At 51.3% G+C, this 22212-nt stretch overlaps 1 protein-coding gene across 3 annotated transcripts in view; it reads right to left on the bottom strand.

Moving 5' to 3' along the window:
• ZFHX3 (zinc finger homeobox 3) overlaps positions 1-22212 on the bottom strand; it is a 123553-nt gene that overhangs the window by 50520 nt on the left and 50821 nt on the right. For all 3 annotated transcript variants that reach the window (XM_077786405.1, XM_021526901.3, XM_021526902.3), the window contains exon 4: positions 4113-4344. In XM_077786405.1, coding sequence (XP_077642531.1) covers positions 4113-4344 — 232 coding nt within the window. The remainder of the gene's footprint in view (positions 1-4112; positions 4345-22212) is intronic.

Genomic DNA, 22212 nt, shown 5'->3' with positions numbered 1-22212 from the left:
GTACTTGGTTTCATTAAAGATTCACATCCCAATTTCAGTCTGCAGCGCCCAGCCCTGTGAAAGGTCAAACACTGACACGAAGGGGAGATGTGGGCAAACAGTGCACCTCTGCCTGTGGGGCAGGGGGAAAGCAGGGGCCCTGAGGCATGCCCCCCTTCCAAGGAGCCAGCAGCTTTCCAGGGGTTCTCAGAGCGGAGCTTTGCAGTAAAGGCACTCCTCAAAATAACCTGTTTGGAGCAGGGAGACCGGCGGCCCCTTGCTGTGGGCTGGCAGAGGGTGCTCCAGCAGGGCTGGGCTCGGGGGCCGGGCATGGGGCAGGGGTGACCTCCCCAGCCCCTGTCCTAGCAGGACAAAGGGGCTGCTCACAGCCTTTGGTGTCAGCAAGGGCTGCCGAGCGCCGGCCCTGCTCCTCCACAAAGCCCCAACAAGCCCTGGGCTGCAAGGAGATGATGGCCAAGGCTTTGGCAGCCATGGGAAGGATTGCTGTGACAGTGTGGCCACCACAGGCACTGTCCTCTGTGGCAAGGCGGGCAGAGGCTGGCGCAGGCAGGGAGCACCTGACGGACACCTAAAGGATTCTGTCCCACACGGTGGGAAGAGCGGGCAAAGGCCTTCTGCTCCTCCTGCAGGAGGACACTATGGAAAAGGAGAGTAGAGATGGAAAACAGGAGGAGTCAGGAGAAACAGGTAAGGGAGGAAACGAATGAAGTGTGACCAGCACTTGCCTGGGGGAACACAGGCTGGGCCTGCCTGTGTGGGGAGAGGAATGCGATGGGGACAGCAGGGGCACCATGTGCTGGACACAGCAGAAATCCTGCTCTGACCAGCGGCCCTGTGCACGGCTGCCCGAGATACGGAGAGGTGTGGTGCTTGATGCTTTCTGGGATGAAAGAACACTTCCAAAGTAGAATGAAAATTCGATACAGGTTGCTTCACATTTGTTTCTGTCATTATCTAATGAGCTGTAAGTGCATTCATCCAACATCTTGAGAACATTTTGGTTTTTATTATGGTCACTCTTTCTTTACTTTTTTCTTCTCTAAACCCCCATCATTAAAAATCAATTATCATATGGGTAACATTACACAGAGGCTGATGCTGCAGCAAGGGGCTGACATCTGCAGTGGCAGCAGCTCAGATACCACAGCAAGAGACGTCCAAAAATACCCTGAGAGGACAATACCCCCTTCCCTGAAGCTGTGCTCTCTCTGATCAACAAACCAGCTGAACTTCCAGCTGCTCCCCCCATCTCCTGCATAATGAGCACACTTTTCAAAGCACAAAGAAAAGTTTAATTGTCTTTAATTATCCAGTTCAAGGAGGATTGGGTTTCCTGCCTGATGTCCATATAATTTCCCTGCCAACAACTTCATCATCCCTTTACTGGAAGTGGAGGGCAGATCCTAATACACTTCCCCAAAAGACACCCGGTTTTTGGAGAGGGCCGAGGGGCTGGCACAGGCAGGGACAAAGGTCCCCGTGTCCCTGGAGCGGCTGCTCAGGCTGCCTCTGCTTCTGCAGGGTGGGAGGGAGTGAGATACAACTAATGTGCAATCAAGAACCACCACAATTACAAATGTAAATGAACAGGCAATTGGCACTGACCTTTGCAGATTGTTAGAGGACTAATTAAGGTGTGATCAGAGCTCTCTTCCAACAGATTGAGATGCATCTATACAAGCAAATATCTACTCACTGTCTCCAGACAGCACTGCTTTCTCCTACATGGTTGCATGCAGCAGTGAGCGGGTACACACAGAGCAGGTACACACGGAGCAGGTACACATGGAGCAGGTACACACAGCACTCAACCCCAGCACCAGCGCTCCGTGCACAGCAAGGGGCCGGAGCAGAAGGGGAATGGGGCGACTCCACTGTGTGACACGAGGCCACAGGCCAGAACTGACCACTGCATCTGGACTGCAGCAAAGCAACAACAGCGTCACTGTCCCTTTGTGCCCCAGCAGAGATGTGTCACAGAGCAGAAAACTGTCATGCACAAGTGTCTGTCAAGGTGTCAGAGCCCGATATCGAATACCACAGAGACGCCTTATCAAAAGGCAGTGGGGAAAATCCATCCAGTGGTCAGGAGACAACAATAAAATCCTTGATGGGGACACAGGGGCGACCCTGCAGGAGGGCAGGAGGAGATGCAGGGCACAGACTCACACCATCCCCGTGCCCCGCAGCTGAGCGTCCCCACACCTGGGGGGACGTAACGGGATCAGAATGAGTGGGAGATGGGAGCACCCCTTCTCCCCCTTGGGGTTACAGCAGCTTCTCATCCAAACCTGACTTCCATCCCTGCAGGGATGCCTGGTCCAGCACACCAGTGAGGAGTCCCTCTTCAACCCACTGAACAATGGGCTCGAGAGTGTTTGAAATTAAGTATCTCAGCTTAAAGTGACTTGAAAAACCGACCCAAAATACCCCCTTTGCCTTCTGCAGTCTTATTCTTGCTTGTATTCATAACCTTTCAAATACACTATGATCAAGAAATTGTGTCTTGTTTGCTGTCAGCTTTTGTTAAAGAACCAACAAGCTTAAAGGAAATTAAAATATTTGTAAATCAAGCTTTCCTTTCAGTGACTTTCAGGACTTTTACTTCAAAAAGAATACATTTTTTTAAATAGTCACCAAACTGTTTTCCATCCCAGCCAGTCAGCTCCTGCCCTCCCAGTACCTGCCATGTCCTAATCTGGGTGGCCGGATGGCAAAGGTAAGGTTTGTACAGTAAAAGACAAGGCAAACAGAAATTTCCAGAGTAAACAAGGTTTTCAAGGTTGTTCTGTCTATCACAAAGGGCACGGATGGTTTCCCCTCTCTGCTCACTTTGCATTTAAGCAGCTCACAACGCACAGCCCTGCCCAGAGAGCCCTTCTGAACTGGGGATGTTTTCCTACGGCGGAGCACGGCAGCAGGGCTGCCAGAGCTGCCGTTCCCCCGGGCTGGTGTGGCAGCCGCCGCGCTCCCGCTGTCACCGCGACCTTTGGGAAGCGTCTTCCCTGCTCTCGACTCCGCTGGGCCACCAAGGTCACAGACTGGGCACTTTCTTCCACAAGATTGAATTTAACTCTTAATGAAAAATCTCCTGTCACACTCTTGGGGTGTTTTGGGTTTACTTCAGATCCTCATTACTCACAGGCGTAACAACAATAACACCCAGATGTGAATTCAAGGGATATTTCTGGAAACCCGCATGTTCTCCCTCAGCTGCTGCTGCTGTCCCTTCTCAACCCTTTCAGCCCAGATCACCTTCCTTGTCTTCACACAAATTCACTGCAGAATGCCAGTTCCCCAGAGAGGCTATTAGTAGGATTTACCCATTTTCACAGCAGTCGCAGAGCAAAGTCCTGCTTGAAGTGATGAGGTTTTTGCTGGCACACCTCAGCTCCAGCATCATTGTGCCTTGATAGCATACAAACCAGCTGACCCAAGATGATTCTCCTCCTTCCTCCCAAGAGGACTTCAGGAGATCTGGGTTTTTCAGAACATTAAATACGTCTCAACCCTTTATATGACTAAACAAAGTACCATCTCTACTCCATCCAGCCTAACTGTTCCTGTTAGGGTACACTAACTCTTGCTGGATTTGCAGCTGCAATCCCGGTCCTCTGAACTGTGTGTGCAAATGTTTCATACAAGCCCTTCACTTTAGAGGAGACATGGAAAACAGACATGGCAAGCTTGCATGTCCTGCCCACCCCTTTTGCCCAGCTCCTCCTCCCAGTCCAGAGTGGCTGAAGTACCAGAAATCAGTGCCAAGCTGGCACAGCTTATCCTGGTGCTCAGGGCATCACCTGATTCATTGCAAAACATCTACTGGAGCATGGTTTGTTGGGTTGTCCAGATATGATAGCATCTTCAGATACTCATACAATATTCCAGGGTTTAAGACACTGACCCGCACCAACACACACACTTCAACATCCCAAACCCCACCTCAGGCAGGTGGGATTGCTGAAATGTATTTCTGATAAACTGTGTCAGCCCACAGCAGGGAACAGAAACAGCAAGGTCACCAAGTTGGTCACCAAACAGCACAGTGGGTCGGATGCCACTCGCCCACCCCTGCGGCACCGGCCCACTCGCGCCCACGCAGCAGTACTCACCGGCCTCGGCAGCCGGACACTTGCGTATGGTGAAGATCTGTCCCAGGTCCTCCTCTTCTTCAGGAAGGCCTTTCTGGAGGCGCTGTAGCTTCCGGAGGCTTTCACTCCGCTGGTGTTTCATGGAGCGCACGTGCTGGATGAGGTTCAGCTTGGCCTTGGTGGAGTAGTTACACAGGACACAGTGGTAGTAGCAGCTTTCACCTTCGACCCCGCTCTCGTGGTGCTGCAGGTGCTGTGCAGAACAAAGCAGAGGTATGTCAGTGACCTTCATCATCCCCCGTCTCCTGGGTTAGTCCACTGGAAACTGCTAAAGGCCACCTGGGAATTAGTTAAGGAGCCACATTTTGACACAGATCCAATGAGACAACGCCTGTTTGCTCCCAAGGTATTACACCATCACCTGCTGAAGAGCATGAAAACCAAAACACACTGAAATGGGCACAAAGCACAGATAGACACAGCCAACATCATCGCCCTCAGTGAGGGAAAGCACCAGACCCAGCAGTAACACCAGCTCACAACACACTCAGGGCTCATTCCTTCACACTCAAAGCTTGTCCTGGGAGGGGATCCAACTGCATAACAAACTCAAAATTCAATCTGGTAAATTCTCATGGAAAACTAGGAAGAGTAAAACCAAAGCAACCCTAGAACACAACAAACCCATTAGATAAAGAGGTCCTGGACACAGGGTATGGCAGCAGAGTGCAGAGCCATCCTGTCCATCATCCAACTCTCTTCTCTCTGGCATCCAGGTTTTACTCCCTTGGATCAGGAAGGAAGCAGCAGCCTGGCCTGTAAGATGGCTGTGACAGAGACCTCGGCTGAAAAGCCAATGAGCTTTTCAGCCAAGAGCACACAGACAGGTACCACTGTGAGAGGCCAGCGCCTGGAAAAACCCTGTCCCCTCCAGAGCTGTGCGGTCACAGCCAGTACAGCTCATTCTGCATTATCATACCACAGTTATTTGCCAAAACCTGTCAATCCCCTGGTACAGAGGTCCATGCCTCTGGGGAAAAAAGCAGCCATTTCCTGTCATGGATCCCACAGATGTGGAAATCCTTTCTGAGAAGCAGAGGGTAGAATTCACCCTGCACAGCCACACTGGCTGCCACAGCACGGCTGCTGTCCCTTCCCCCTGGGCAGCAGGAGGTCACAGGAACTTTCCCCATTCCACAGTAATGGCTCTCACTAGCTGAGAAGAAATGAATACCAAGTTGAAACAACATGAGATCCCTCAATGAAGGCCTTTGGTGCTTCAATGACACACCTAACAGTTCAGCTGTGCAATACTGCCTGCCAGCTCCTTTCATCCAGCCCCGAGACCTCCTTGAATCTTTGTGTCATCTCATGAAACTCTTTCCTCCACACACATTTGGCCCGAGGCACAAGTACAGAGATCTGGACATGATCTTGAGGTTTGTCAATCAAAAATATTGCCTACGTGCAGCCAGGACCTTCTGGTAAAAAATTCTGATGCTTATTATCTCAGTTACAGCTGAGATAAGATTAAAGACACATATTACCCAGCGCTGTGTGCCTTGCTCACACGGAGGAAGGAGAGCCCTCTGAGTCTAGGAATGATTAAAAATAGGATATGAGCTGATGCTGAGGCTTCTCATTGGAAGAGCAAGGAAAGAGAATAAATGTATTCTAGATCTGGCTAATTAGACTAGCCTCTTTTGGGATCACGATGTATTTAATTAAATTCACTGTAATATTTGAAGAATCCACGAGGGCACTAATCCCACTGGTGCCCTCAAAAGATTTTTTGCCGTTTTCCCTTATAAGAACTTCTTCCTCATCTCATTTCTATTGTTTGCATGCGTTACCCTCTTCCTGAGCCAGAAAAAGACGAATGGCTTAAGGCAGGAGAGGTCAGCGAGCCCGCCGCGGGAGTCGAGCGCCCATCTCGGCGGCCCAGCCTCGCCAGCCTGGCTCTGCCCTGACCCTGCCACAGCCTCTGGCCCCGTCTCTGGCTCCCGGTGCCACACCAGCGCCGTGCTCGCCAGCCGCCAGGCCCCATCCCACGAACGCCACGCCGGGCTCGGGCAGTGCCCACGGGCTCAGCGGCAGCTCCTGCGCGGAGCCAGAGAAAACCCCCCGTGAGCAATTAGAGGAAAATCCGGTCACGGGTTCAAGGAAATATTAAGGACATGGTCTCTGTGGAGCCAGGGGCACAGTCTGCACTGCTCTCATTTAAAAGGGGGGTTTAGGAAAACATTTGTTTTAAACAGTTTAATAAGTGTGTCTTATTTTATGCTCTTATTTTGCTTCCTCTCAAACATCTCTTGTGCTGGGATCAGCCTCACCTGCCTATGGTGCTGGAGGAGCCATAGGCTGAAGGTGCCACCAAGCACAGCCTGGGCACAGCATTGCATGCACCTGATTCAAACCATCCTCCAGTGGAGGAAAGGAGCAGTCCAGAGAAAGAAGACATGAGGGCCGAGCCAGTCCGAGCTGTGAGCTGCTGGAGGCCATGAAATGTTGTCCAAGTACGTGTAGTTATTGCCCATCACACTGTTAAACTTCCCCCTTGTGAGAATTTATCCGTATCACAGGAAACAAATTCAAAATACTAAACCAGAACCTTGTTAGAAGACAAATCAACTTGAAAATCAAAAGAATATATTGTTCCAAGGAAAACCAACCAACTTCTGTCAGAAAACATCGATTTCTGTGAGTCTGAGGGGGTGTTCCCCCCCTCCCTCTCCACAATAGGAAACTTCCAACATCTGGTTCTTCACGCATGGCATGCAAAATATTGATCAGGGTGAGTCAAAGCTACACTTTAAATCAGAAACAGAGAGAGGAACGCTCTGATGGAAACCATACGGCTCACGAGTGCAGCTCCCCGGGGGACACGGGTGTTCCTGAACGCACACCAAGTGCGCCTCACCACCGCAGCCTCCCAGCACCTACTCCCACACGCACCACGCCCAACCAGCCTGTCTGCCGGGCAGGGAGCCGTGTCCTCGCAGTGCTGAGCACAGCAGGGTCCTGCTCAGAGGCCTCGTCTCCCTCCTCTGCCCCAGCTCTGTGCCAGCCACCCCCCGGTGTCCCCCAGCCCTGCCTTGGCCCCTGGCCGGTGCCACCACACTGACTGCCCAGCCACCATCTCCAGCGTCTGCTCCAGCACGGTTTTCTTCTGCTAAGCAGTAATGCTCACTGGGCACGACCATGGAAATCCCGTTTTTAAACATAGTAAGGAATGATGCTACAGTCAGTTCTTGTTGCTCTCCCTCCATCCTTCACATACCCCAAACTCTTGTTTATTTTACCTCTCTCCTTTCCCCACCTTATGCTGCCTCACCCACAGTACTTTACAACAGTCATGGAATTGAACATGACACTGCATCACCCTGCCTGACTGCAGACAACCCCCTCAGCCCACGCCACGTACCACACAATGCTCCTTGGAGCTGAGACTCTAGTACCCAGGACCGAGAGCCTGAGCTGCTGCTGTTACACAAGTAATGAACTCTCCTGAACACCTCTGTAGCTGTTCCTGCAGTTCAATATTCACCATCTGATTTCTAACCTTTTCTGCATCTTTTAAACATTAAAACATCTTTTCAATTTTAAAAGATGCTAAGCCACTATCTATCAAAATTTGTTCTGTGCAAAGTTTGTTCAGCCACAGTGCAACGAGCCTGATTCTGATGGAGACGGGACAGACCCTCCCAAGCACTGCCAGGGGCACCAGGGGGTTTTCCACTCCCTCTCTGCCATGGTAAACAGCTCAGTTGCTGTTCTGGGGGACATCTGACCTGTAACCTCAACCCACCAGGGAGATGCAACAACACTTTGAACTATCTTGTGCTTTGGATGTTTATTATTCAATAGAAAAAGGGCCAGTTGCTAATGCAGCCTTAAGTGGCGCAAAGCTTTCCCTTTGGAGGCCCCTGAATGCTGCCCAGGACAAGCCCATGCTCACAGCACTGGGAACCCCTCAAGTCCTTGCTTTGCGCTCAGAGGGGTAACACCCCATCACCACCCCCAGGAGGTGCCCATGCTACAAAAGCAGTAGAACATGTGAGAAAACTCTCTCCAGACTTGGGGATGGACCCTGCTCTGCAGACTTTGGTAGGACAACCAGCAGCAGAAACTCTCGCTGCCCCAAGGGCAGGCAGACGCTGGTCCCCAGCTGCCCGGAGAGATCCCCTGCACACGTCTGGATGTCTCTGGGCAGGAGAAGCAGGTGAGGAAACAGCATTGGGAGCCAGAACCACTGGGAAAATCAGCTCATAAAGGCAACACAGCAGCAAACCAGCATGGAAAAAGGAACACTGTTCCTCACCCTGGCTGTGACAGGACCGCTGGCTGCAGCCCTGTGGATCCTCAGGGCTCCAGGGCTGCACAAAGCCTGTTGGGCATGGCCCCAGCGAGTTCCCCGCCTCCTGCTTGCACAAACATCCTCTTCCTCACCACTCTGACCATTCTGGTGCTGTGTGGGTCACTGACACAGGCTGCAGAAACCTCCTCCACATCACTTCCGAGCACTCCCACATCACAGGATACCCTGCCATGAAAACAAAGGCCACTCCACTACCCAGAGCTTCTTGAAAAATAAGTTGTCAGACTTCAACATCTTTGGCAGAGATTTTCTCCACATGTAACACTTTTCCTACCTCTGAACTCAGCACTCAGCTCTGTTACGATGGGCAAAGCTAGCAGTGATTTCAAAGAATTGACAGATGCAGCTGGGGAAGAAGGAGTGAAAAATCTGCTGGAAGGTCATAAAAGCCACGGAAAGAAGCAGCACCACAGAGGTGCACTGTGCTGGCTTTCTCCTACAAGCACTGATGTCTGAGCAGCCCCAGTGACCAGAACCAGCACACAGACCCAGGGAGAGCCTCAGCATTTACTCAGAGAGGTTGACCCAAGCTCAGGAACCACTGGAACCACTTCAGCCCTGCCAGTGCATCTGCAGCACAGGAGAAAACCCAGAGACCAACTCTTCCTCGGGGTGAGGTCAGACAGGGGTAATTAGTCACAGGCTTGGTAGCAAACACTTCAGGTGCCAGCGAGGACTGTACGCCCCTGGGGAGGGACAGGAGGTGACCCTTATAGCTGTGGCTATGGGTCGCCACAGAAAGGGACCTGACCCTGCTGCAGACCTCAGAGGCCTCGTGAGCTTCTCTTGGCCCCCGTGAGCCTCTGATGTGCTGCACGAGATAAATCACACAGCCCTGCAAGAGAAGAATCTGAATTTTTAATGAAAGTCATGTGGATGCAGCTGTCTGATCCTGGTCTGTTCCAAGTACTCCATAAAAGTCAGGGCTGGCCAATCCATCTTGCTCTCCTTTCACACCTGCAGCCCCAGCTGGAATTTCCTGGAGCCGGGGAGCGGCGGGCGGGCAGCGCGCAGTGGGACCCGCCGGCTGCCGCTGGGGAGGCTGCAGTGCCAACAGCCTCCCCCATCCTCCTGCGAGGGGGGACATCGATTCTGCATCCAGCAGGTTCAGAAGCTGAACTTCTGCTCTTTCACATCCAACCAGCATCCGGAATTGTTTACTGCTTCCAAAGGAGCAGTGCTACAAACCCTTCCCTCCTCCTGCCTCCGTGCATCACGCTTCCACGGTGCAGTGCCAGTGCTGGGGCTCAGGCTCCTTTGCCCCTGACCTTCTGCAGCTGAGCTTGTGGTAACTGCTCTCAGACTTTGATCTTCCTTACCTAGAGGCTAGAGATGTAGCACTCCCTGCTGCCACAGAGGCTGAGGTACCAGTCCAAGTTCCCAAATTACACGGAAAGGCCTGAAGAGCAGACACAGCTGCCCCTATTAACAGCCCATCCCTGTACCCCAAACCACCTGTATCTTCTGAGCCCTCCAACCCTGCCTGGCAATACGTGAACACCACAGATGCTCTCCTTGTTAGCCATGTGGCTGGTGCTAGCTGTGCTGCAAGGTTTTGGGTTCCCCCACAAACCCAAAAGCGACCCAGCAAATGGGGTTTGCTCCACCAGCCCTTGAAGTCTCATTAAAAGCCAAATATTGCTCAGCCTAAGGATGGAGAGCTCAGCATGGATTTTACTGAACGTTAAATCAACCAGCAAGCATAGCCAGCAAACTCTGTGGCACTTTAACTTTAAATAATGCAATAATTATTGAATTTCCTTTTTATAACTGAAGTGCTGGAATGTAAACAATGGGGCTGTAATTGCAGGAAGGGGGGATCAATAGAGGCAATCGTTTTCAGCCATGTTAATTGTAAATACAATTGCTCCAAGATGTCAGCCTCGTTCTTCTCGCTCCCAGAATCATCCTAACGGATGACAGAGTCCAACTTTCCCATTACAGCTGTTCGTTCCTTTAAGAGGTTCTCAATCAGGTCTGATCAATCTGTCAAGATAATGCATAGAGTAAGTAAGACTCTTCCAAACACAAGCTCCCAATCAATAGCCTGGACCTGCTTAATGAGGAGGGGCTAAAGCCCAGGGGGAGGCACAGTCCCAGCTACTGCTTGGCTTCAGCAGCCAACTTCTTTGCAGGGTCTTGGAGCAGCTCCTAACAAGGACATTGTTTATGCTGCCTGTGATGAGCAGCATTTCTGCACACCCACAGTCCCACAGGCTCTGTGGACAGAGAACAACAGAGGTTAACAGAAAGCAAGCGCCAAGAAAGGCTGAACTTGTAATCACACTCCCCACACCTTTTTAATTGTGCAACAGACCTGCAAGCACTAATTAATCATTCCTTAGAAGAGATGCCCGAAGATGCAAACCTATATGGGGACAGCTGACAGCCAAGAGCTTCACTAAGACGACTCCTCCTGTGCAAGACTTCCTTCCCATGTCTTGAAGGAAGTTCAAAGTCCATGGGGGAGCCAGCACAGGCCCAGTTCTGCTGGCCAACCCCTCGCAGTGCAGGGCAAACAGAGTGGGATGCTGGCTGAAGGCCTCTCGAGGGAGGGAGGAGATGCCAAGGAGGTGAGGGAGCAGCCAGAGATGCTGTTCTCCACCTGCAGTACCTAACTCCAGTAACACAGGTATCCCTTGCACACCTGGGTCGCTGTACACTTGCTGAGCAGCCCAGAGAGGGGGACAGTTACAGGTCTAACCACACTTGGGCACTCTCCTGACAGCATCCAACTTTCTCCTCTCCCACTACTGCGCTGCAAAGACTTGCCAACACAGGAAATCCACTCTTGGGCAACTACAACTTCAACTGCAGAGAATCTTCCAGATCCCCAAGATCTCCCCTGAGAGACACAGAAGCAAGTGCTGCTGTACATGGAGATGCACACAGGAGTGTGAGTATCGATCCTACTAATTATAGTGCTAAAACCAAAGCACCATGAGAGTACATTTCCTATCAGCTGGCCTGCAAAGTGCTGCCCTCAATGCTGCATGCTCGTGCCCAGCTGTGGCTCCACCACAGGACCCATGGCAGCCCTGCAAGGGCACCTCTGCTGCTCACCTTGCACCTCTGACCAACAGGAACCAACAAACTTCACACCAAGTGACCTCTGCTCTGACCAGTCAGGATGTGAGGGGTGTCACCCAGAGCTGGCCTCACCCAGCAGCTCCTGTGGAGCAGCACAGACTTGGGAATGGTTGAACTCCTCTTGCAACTGAACCAAAGCCTGGATTAGGCACATTCTGATCCCCAGGAAAGCATAGTTTTGTCACTTCGTATTTCCATGGATGCTGCCATCCCTGGAGAAACACGGCCGAAAAGCTGCACTTTTGCCTGCAAAGCACTGTATGGACAGCAATAGGATGGAGTGATGAAAAAACAAAAAAAAATGTGCCAGAATGCAGCAACATCATCAAGGAAGAGGCTCGGGGCTTCCAGCCCACTCCTATCTCAGTGCTAGCATAGGCAGGAGCTGAGGAATTCAGGGAGCCATGTCTTTTCCAGGGTCAGGAAAACAAATGGGGAAAAAACGACTGAAGACAGTAACCAGGAGCAGGCTTCACAATACCACTGCCCAGACCATTATAACAAATTTTGCACATCTACTTGAAAATAATCAGTTCAGTGTGAGTTGCTAAGCTGTGAACACTCAGGTGAACTAGAGCAGCCTGGGAATATGGAAAAACACTGGATAAAAAGTAAATTATATAATAAAGGTCTGTGGGGGAACCTGGAAAGATGACAGGATGGAAATCTGTTGTCCATATTGGAATTGTGTAGCTGCTGAGTGACTGAAGAGGGCTTTCTGTAACACAGAGCCAGGCCAGGGCTCTCCGTGCCAGGGATGTTTCGTTTCCTCCACAGCCACGGGAAGGATCCCTGTGTTACACAGGAGGGCTCTCCAAGGGGCTCTGATGCAGCACACTCCTGGGTCTTGTGCTGATAATGCAGCTCAGAAAATGCAGCTCACTTAGCCACCCAAAGCCCTCTCTATGTGTGGAGCCTGCTTTAAGGATTTAAATTAAAATGCTATTTTCCCCCCATATGAAGCCTTTTGGAAGAGAACCACGGGTCTCTGAAGGAAAAGCCTGGGGACTGTCTGACACCGCTGTGCTCTGCCCCACGCCCTGAAGCCAAGGGGCAGCCAGGTGTGCCAGTCCCTTTTCTCCTGCCTGGCTGCAGGTGCCCGGGGACTGCAGCCAGAACTCCGCAGTGAGCCAAGCAGATCCTGGAGGTGAGGTCCTTCTGCAGGCAGGACAGGGGGACAGGAGGGGACCCGTGTGCGGCCAGGGACTGCTGTAATAATGCACCATGAAACCATGTGGGACACTGAAGCAGCCACAGAAACCCAGCCTGAGCTCACGCTATTTAATAAAACACTACGGACACAGATTAACTCCCCTCGCCCGGGATTTATTGCTTCATGCATCTCCAGGGAAGCTGTGATGGACTGAAGCTTTCCTTGTTTTCATACTGCTCCTTTTTAACTTCTCACAGCACTGTACCACCTCAACTCCCACCAGATAGCCAAAAACAGTAACAACAATGCACAAGACAATTGTTCAACCCTCTCCATAAATCGCGGAGTATCAGTCTCAAAGACATGGAGGACACAATTTCCCCATGCAGAAGCCAACAGAGATCTGTGGAAAAGCCAAAGACCCAGCTCATCCTTTGTCCACAGTCCACAACAAAGATTTTTCAACCAGGTGGTAAGGGAGGAAGGAAAACTAAAGGATGGTATGATGGACTAGTATGACAGAATGGGAGCAGAAAGAGGAAATATATAATGCTTCCCGAGTCTTGAAAGTGAGCTGCAAACTGTAGAGCAAGGCTCTGGCAGCGGAGCAGCCCTTCTCCAGTGGCACAGGCTGCACGACCTCTGAGGCATATGTTGTGCATCAGCCTACCCTGAACATGGAACAGGAGCACCAGCTGTCTTCAGACCATGCTGCCAAGGTAAGTTCTTTAAGTGTCTGTGAAACACAAACAGAACACAAGCACCACGGAAATGCTCATGAGAAAATAAATAATTCTTCTTTCAGTGAAAGCTTTGGATTGTATTAGACAAAGCCTGGGGCAATGTAATGAAAGAGGAAGATAAAAAGAAATGGAATAATTACTCACAGAATGAGGCAAGAATCCTGCTGGAAAAATATGTATGGAACTACTTATAATTAAGAACCAAAATAATGTCTGCACACAAAGGGCTGAATTAAGGCAACCTGCTACTTGCTACGTTCTACAATATTGTGAGTGCTCCATGAACTCAATGGACACTAATGTCTCCTGAGAACTGTGTACAGAAATTCATGCAATTGCCCCTTGCCCCACACCCCTGAGCAACTACTCTGTAAGGAAAGCCACCAAGCTCTTGGGGAGGAGAAGCCTTCAAACACAGCCTCCTCCAAATTTAACTGGGAGATCTCTCCAGTCCCCAGGCATGTAATAGTTCCCAACCCACCTGGTTTCCACCAGGAAGGACATCAATGACCACAGCAATCCACAGCAGCACAACTGTCTGGCTCGTGGATTCCATACACAGCCACCAAGCAGTTTGCAGCCTGTGAACAGTTGGGTTTGCTGCTCTGTATTTCTTGTGTATATCTAAAATCTAATTTGACTGTAGTATAATTCTGCAGAGGGATCTACAAGAGAATAGAATGGCTTTGAGCTTAGTTACAGCAATTCCCTCCAAGACAGACTACAGCAATGGAAAATACAGAGTGCAGAAGCACACTGAGGCAAACGGAGCAAACCCGAGATGATAAATGCCTCTGCTCTTTGGTGCTCTCTGTTCCTGTGTATCTGCATCCACTGGCATTTGCCTTCACAAGTACAGAAACCCCTGGGAAAAACTAGACCCATTATCTACTGGTTTTAGCCATTCTGGCTCTGCAATCCCAGTGGGCAGAGACACACAGGGGGTAAATGACAAAAACTCAGCATTAGGAGGGTGTACTGACCACTGCAATTCAAAAACAAAATAGAAGCAATAAAACATTTTTTTGGGAGCAACATCCATTCACAGCAGAAAGGTGTGAGAAAATAACGGATTTCTAAACCCTGTTTATGAAATTGCAGGTGTAACTCCAGTTACTCCAGCTGCCCCAAAATTCTCATTTCTGTGACCACATGGGATTAACTTGTCTGCAAAAATACCTGCTTGTGGTTACCACATGCTACCAGGAGGTCAGTCTGCAGGTTTCATATCTGGATAATCCCCCTGCACAGCCCAGAGTCAGACACTTTGATAGGCCTAGGTGGGCTCTGGAAAATCTTGGTAAGTCAGAGCCAAGGATGTGTGAAAAGGATAAAAGCAAAGTTCCTGCTTTGTGGGACCATAAAAAACACTCACAGGCAGCCAGAGATGTCTGTAACACAGACCCCATGACATGAAAACATCCTCTGCAGGACTCCAATGCCTTTAAACCTCTCCCACCTATGGTCACAGCATGCTTGAGAACCTGCTCTGGGACAGCAAGGCCCTTCTCTGGGGACTTCCAACATCTGGTCCCTTTCCAGCACTGCTGCTAGTGGTCGAAGGCCAAAGCTTTTCTTTTTTGACTGTCCTTCCTCTGTGCCTCCTCCCACGGGCAGGTCCTGGGCTCAGCAGTAGGTACCACAGCACGTTCACTCTGCAGACACCCCAAGAGTACAGCTGTGGCCCCAGCGTGACACACCTGCACTAATCCCAGAGTTACACAACAGTCCCACAAATGTTGTGGGCGAAGTGATGGAAATCGGAATTCTCAAACTTGGACACCCTCTGGCTTTGTGCTGGAGAGGAAGGAGGTAAGTCTCACCTGAAGGCAGAAGGGGTCACTTCAGGAGAGCTCCTTGCTTTTCTGGTGACCCTGCCTCAAGTCCCCCCTTCTTCTGTCACACAAGTGAAGACTTCAACAACTCTCTGGGCCAGTTTTCACAAAATGCAATGCCAGGCTGACCCAAATGACCAGGACCTGCTGAATTAGGAGTTTCTCTGCAGCACAGACTGGACTGGATGGGGACAGGAGTGTGAGGAGGCCCAGTAGGAACCAGACAAGGGGATGGACACAGCTGCTGCAGCTGGCCGGAGAAGCTGACCAGCAAGGGGCAGAGGAGAAGCCCCACGCCCACGCGGGCAGCTCTCACCCCACGGAGGGCAGGGAAGCAGCCGCACACAGAGGGACCAGGGAATGCAGCGGGACCGTGGGGTGCCGGGGCTATGGGAGCCCAGGGCGCTCCCAGCAGCCGTGCCAGGCACCAGAGCTGCTGGAGACGAGCGCTGTTCTCCTTCCCCACCAAAACCCCCGAGGCCTCCGGCGTGCGCGCTAACCACAGCCCTTTGAGAGGCTCGTGTATTTACAAACTAAGGCATGCTGAAATCAAAGGGGATACCATATGACATAATTCACATTAAAATGTCAACAGGCTGACAATTTATAGAGTCAATCCACCGGAGGTGCGGAGAACTAAGACGCGGTAATTGTTTAATTCCCGCTTAAACCAACAGCAGCTTCACCTTCAAAGCAGCACCGCATGCACGGCCTCTGGCTGCTGTCAGCCCTGGTGCCAGCCTGGACCTCAGCCAGCACGGAGGCAGTGGCCTCAACCATTCATGGCACCAGGCACAGGCTGGGGACAGGCGGTGCGGCTCCAGCCCACCCCATGGCAAATGTTCACCATCAGCACAAGGACAACCAGTTCCGCAGGAAGGCAGAATCACACTGGTCAGGGCACTGGTGTCCATTTGCACACCTGGGCACAGCACACCTCCTCTGGAGGGGACACAGCAGGTAGGTGCTCCGAAGGCACCGCTGGAGGAACCAACTCACCCAGTACCTGGCACTGCATGGCCCTGACCCACAGGCACCTGGAAATACTACAACAGTACAACAACGAAAGCATGGAGTGTCCCAGCCATAAACCCCCTCAGGGCACACATGAACTTTTTACCCCAGGTAGATGGCAGCAGCTTTGCCTACATCAAATGTGTTGTGGTGTTCTGTGACACTCAACACCAGCGCCCTCAGCCCTCTGACATCCCCTGCCCATGGACAGGCTGCTGGCAACATGTCTTGTAGCTTGCAATAAAGCAATAAGGTAGGCAAGAGAGGGAAATGTGTACCACTGGGAGAAATTTTACCTGGATAAACCGCAGCCAATAAATTTTCTATAAATGCCAGCTAATGCTGTCCCTTGGAGAGCACTGGGCAGGGACTGCTGGGCTCCAGAGCCCTCAGCACAGCCTCGCTGTCTGTACATAAACAGTAACACCTCATTCTCTCTTCTACCTCATTAACTGAAACGCATTAAAACAAGTGTGCACTGGGAGCAGCAAATGAGACTGTTAAACCAAGCTGATATAATCCTCATCAGCTGTGGGAAATGAGCACACATCCATTACACTGAATCAAGCCGCCAACTGCGACTCATCGAGGATGTTGAGACCCCAGGAAGACGCTCTTCCCCCGCAGCTGTACCAAGCAGCTCAACCCCTGCCTCCAGCACTCTTTCATGGGGCATTTCCAGAGTGCTGGGGCTGCATTTCCATTCCAGCAGCTCTCCCTAAGCACACAGCTGGGGGCCTGGTCCCACGCTGCAGCCAAGTGCTGTACAAACCCACTGTGTCCAGAAGGAATCTGCTCAGTGAGATGCAGGGAACATCTGACTCCTCTAGCATCCAAGTAGAATAAAAGGCCAAGGCAGAAGAGCAGACACACAGAATATGGCATGTTTCCCAAGCCCAGTTTTCCATGGGGACATGCCCAGGCAGTGTGACGGTATCGGACCACAGCAGGGCTGGCCTCAGGTGAGGGACACACGTTCACAGCCTGCCCAAACGGTACCAGCCTGCAGAACCACACAAAGGGGAGATGTACCACGACATCCACTGGTGGAGCCCCTGCACTGACACCCCTGTGCCACGGCTGTCCCCATTCCCCTAGCTGGCAGCCAGATGCTGCACGGGGGGAGGCTCAGCAGAGGTTGCCAAGAGCTGTCACACAGTGACCACTGACTTTCAGCACACAGCACCAGCTCCACACAAGGACATGGAACTGCTCCCTTCTGCAGGGCCACCATGCCATGGCTCTGCCTTCACGAGCAAAGACTCGCTTGAAACCTTGAAGAAATGTTCATTTTGCCTCTCCCCTTAGGAGACAGAGCACTGCCTCTCAGTGCTGCAGGAACCGGACAGACCACATTCACCTCAGACAGACGGACAGACAGACAAGACAGCATTTTGTGCCCTCCACCGCCCTGGGTCTGAACTGCTGACCTCACCAGAGCAGTTCAGGTTTCCAAACTCTTTTCCTGATGCCAAGCAGAGCTGATGAGGCAGGATAGGGTCCCCTCTGCCTCAGCCCTGTACTTGCAGCAGGAATGTAAACAACCCCTTCAATCCTCCCAGCTGCTAATTCAGAGTTTTAACTCAGCAGAGCTATTACATGGCATCTCCCCCATGTGCAGTCTGTGCACAGTGCAGCCAGACCAGGCTGCCTGGGCCTTGCTCCTCCCTGTGGAACAGGACACCCTGGGGTCTCCCTGGCAGCTCCCAGCAGCCTGCGCAGGCATTTTGAACGGGGTCCATGAAGTCTGTTTAACCAGCATGATGTGTGCAACAGAATCACAAAGAAACAGGCATTTAAAGTGACATCTGTTGGATTAATTAGCTGTGTAATTAGCCTCCCCTCTGTGGAGACAGGCTTTGTTACTGCTGCCTGAAACTTCCCCAGGTGATTCTCTTTGTATGCATCCTTCCCTGAGCACACGGAGGAGCAGTGTGGGTGAGATGGGGCTGCACTGCTCAAATGAGGGGCACGAGGCAGCCCAGAGGCCACGGGGCAGCTGAGGGGCTATAAAGGGGTCAGAGAACCCCAACTGCTACAGCTGTGGTGGAACCCAAACTGGAATGTCCATCAGCCCGAGCACACTCTGCAGGTCTGCTCAGAGCTGGAAGGCAGGGACACAAGTCAGGCATTTATATCCTCCCCAATTAAATCAGAACATCTCTGTCTCCTGTAGCAGCTCCCCACCTCCCTGGCCTGTGAGCCCACAGCTGACATGGGGGGTCACAGCCGGCTCAAACAGCCGGGGGACACAGCAGCCCCTGCACTTCTACCCGAGCCATGGCCAACTCAGCAGAACAGAAAAATCCCGAGGTAATCTCCAGGACAAAGAGGAAACCCGGACCGTGGGCATGGCTGCACCGCACCGACGGTTCGGTGCCAGATGCAGGGATCTCCCTGCTTTAAAGCAGAACAAGAGGGATGCTGTGGGGGGCACGGCGTGCTGGGCTCTGCCCCCACCCTGGGCTGCAGGCGCCCAGCCTCGCCTCTCTGCCAAAGCCACCTGGAACCAAGGATCCCCCAAGAGCCACAGCCAGGCTCACCTGAGCCCGCCCAGCCGTACCCCAAGGCTCAACTTCCAGAGAACCTGTTGCACAAGTGCAACTTTATTACCTAATTTGACTTGCAGAACTTGGCTGCCCACGTCACAGTGCAGGAGCAGGATTTTTATGACTGGCAAGAAAGGGGAAAAGCCCATTATGGTATTAAGCTATGTACCATGCATACATTATTTATTGTAATTTAATGAATTCCCTATGAGATAGCAAACACAGAACCTCCCATGCTGCTTCCGTAGCAATTCTGGGGACTTTGTTGCAACAGTTTCTTTAGGAACAGTTCAATTAAAGCTGGAGAAGGACAACACAGCGTCCTGCAGCCCCGTGCACTGGCACAGCCAAACAGAAACCAGCAGTCCAGGCCAGGTCACACAGAACAGGTCAGGGAAAGCACCTTGTGGGCCCCTTCCTGGCCTTCAAACCAGCCCCTGCCAGAGATGGATGCTAATGAATGCACATCCATTATTTAATGAGGTCGTCGCCAGCGAGCCTACAGCTGCAGAACTGGTGCTTGGCCAGGCCTGGTACCCAAGGCACTGAAAACCCGACCCTGCCCAACTAGAAAAGGAACTAAGAGCATTCTGAGGTCTTTGAGGTGTATTACCTGTGTTGAGGAATCCATCTAGTCCAGGCAGCTGGACTCAAGTCACAGATTAAAATGCTGATTGAGCTCTGGGTTCCAGCCTAGGACAGGAGGCTGAGCTGCCAACCTTTGGGATAACAAAAGGCACAAACATGGGTGACACTGCCAGGTGAATGGACACTGAGAGACACAGCAGGATCTGGGAATTGCCAACCTCTTGGATAACAAAGGAGATGGGAGTCCAGTAACACCAGCAAGGTGGATGGACAGAAGACAGGGGCAAGAACTGAAGACCTGGAGATCTGTGTGTGGGTAGACTATGAGGATATAAAAGCCCAGGCATTTTTTTGTTGGGGGTCCCTCATCACAGGCTCAAACTATTTCTCTCTTACTACATCAGGAATAAATGGCTTTATGGAATGAGACATCTGAGACTGTGCCACGGGAAACCTGGGGTGGAATTAGTGAGGAAACCTGGTCTGACTGGGTGAGGGGAGGTGTGGGGAGTCACACGGAACCCATCGGGTCACCGGAGCCACCACTGGAGGGGCTTCGGTCCCAGCAGGGAAAGTCTCTGGCCTCGGGAGTGTGACTCTCAGGAGTCTTGGGAATGCTCTGACTGGGAGATGTCTGCAACAACCTCTGCAAAGAGAAACGTGAGGGCCCAGAGGGAGCGTGGGATCCTCAGGGGAACACTTGAGCACAGCTCCTTGGCACAGGCTTGGACCTTGACCTGCTCCAGGCCTACCAGCTCATCACCATCTGTGTTGGGTGTCTGCAGGATGCGGGGCAAGACCCTGACAAACATGCTGTGAGTAAGATCCTGACAAGCCATACTGGGATAAGACCACAGAACCAGCTGGGTAAGGCCACAACAAACAGGTCCATTACCTGTCTTGGACAAGCATCTTCTCAGGTCTCCTGGCTGGAGCGTCCCACGGCAGAGCTGAAGCTGCAGGCAGGAGAGTAAGGGGATGCCTACTGCTGCTGACAGCAGCAGATCACCCAGAGGACAATGCCAGACTTTTGGATCTGGACCAGCATCCCTCCTCCACGCTCTCCTCTGCAGAGCAGTGACCTCCCACCTTGGCATGGCAGGGACAGTGGCTCACTGGCAGCTTGTGCCACCAAGGCAAGGTCTGCCAGAGCCTGTCAGACACCCTGCACCAAAGCTGCAGTGGCCAGAACCACTCTGTCCTCTCCCTGAACATCATGGGAAAAATTCCTCCTTGGAAATTTAAATACTCATCCACATGTTCCAGAATTACCAGGATAGAAGAATGAACCATAAACACAGACAGAACTGGCATCATGCACGGGAAAGGGTCAGATGCACACTGACACCTTGTTTTGAGATGACACCCGAGGCTGAGAACAGCTTTGTAAGACCCTCCCCACACTGTTCTGAGCCCTCCTGCTGCTCTGCCCACAGGCTGCTACAGAAGCCAGGAAAACCTAAGCTTATACAGATCAGGATAAAGCTTGACAAGGTGTTTTTCCATTTGTTTTCTTTTTTTCATGTGTTTGGTTTGTTTAGTTGGGTTTTGTAGCCCATTCTCACAAATATTTTGACCTCTAAACCCTGTTTGACAGAGGATTTTTAGTTCCATGTTCTGGGGAGCTCCTTGTTCCTGCTGTGTGACCTGGGCTCCTGCTCCAGCTGCACTCTCAACTCCTTTGTTATTTACGCTGCTTTTACAGGGTGGTTTCTTTACTAAACTGCTGGCTGCACATGGCTCAGCACTTACTGGAAAACTTGAAAGAAAAACCTAAGTGACAGAGGCCCATAAATAAAACATAGAGCAAGCAATGCTGTGTGCTCTCAGCAGTTCTGATTCCAATCCTTTCACAAAGCAGTGCAGGAAAAGGAAAAGTTCGGCGATCCTGTACTAACAGACTTTGGTTTTCAACACCTAAAGGAAGGTAAAGATATCTTTTAGTGCCAGGGAGAAATCTGTCATTCAGAGGAATGTGCAGCCCCACGAAGGAGGAGTCTCAAAGGGTTAAACTGATACGGAGAGCTTTTTGTACCAAAATACCTGTCAATCCCAACAGGACCAAAGGTACTGGATCTAAGGGTCCACCCTCCTCACACTGGCAGTTCATAAGCTCCCTTCATTATGAGTTTATCCAAGACTAGAGAATGCAGAATTAAAGGTTTTGGAGACCATCTTTAAAAACAACTTTGTAGGGAGACTCTGATGAGTATTTATTTCCTTTGTGAAGTTGCCACTGGAATTTGTCTTAAACCTTGTAGGAAATCAGCTCAAAGTCCCTCATGTGCTGTAATTTAAATGGGCTTCAGGCACAATTTGTGTTGCTCAAGAGTGTAATTCAGAGCTCTGATGGTGCATCCGTACTCCAAGAGATAAACTTGCAAAAATAAAGCCAAAACACACTGAAGGCAGACAGCAAGTAAATCAAAGGTTAACAGAGCTCTAAACCTCCTAATGAGCACGACAGACTTTCTGTGAGCAACTTTACTCCAAGAACCTTAAAAGGCAGAGATGGGAGGAAGTCTGTGATAAAAATCAAAGCCCAAACACATCTCCTTTTGCCCACGACATCATCTGGGTATTTCAGAAGTGAATCAGCCCAGCTCCTGGCAGCTCCAAACAGAGCTCTCGGGGCAGGTGCCTGGGCTGGCCCCCAGAGCTCTCCTACACTGAACTCCTGCAGGGAGCATCACCTGTCAGCCAAGTGATGGGATGAGAAGACTCTCAGCCTGACTTACTGCAGAATTACGGCAAGACTAACTCACACCAAT

Source organism: Lonchura striata, chromosome 13, assembly GCF_046129695.1.
Source record: "Lonchura striata isolate bLonStr1 chromosome 13, bLonStr1.mat, whole genome shotgun sequence".
Classification (NCBI taxonomy): Eukaryota; Metazoa; Chordata; class Aves; order Passeriformes; family Estrildidae; genus Lonchura; species Lonchura striata.
The sequence above is the reverse complement of the archived record's forward strand: the minus strand, read 5'-3'. Positions and strand labels throughout refer to the sequence as shown.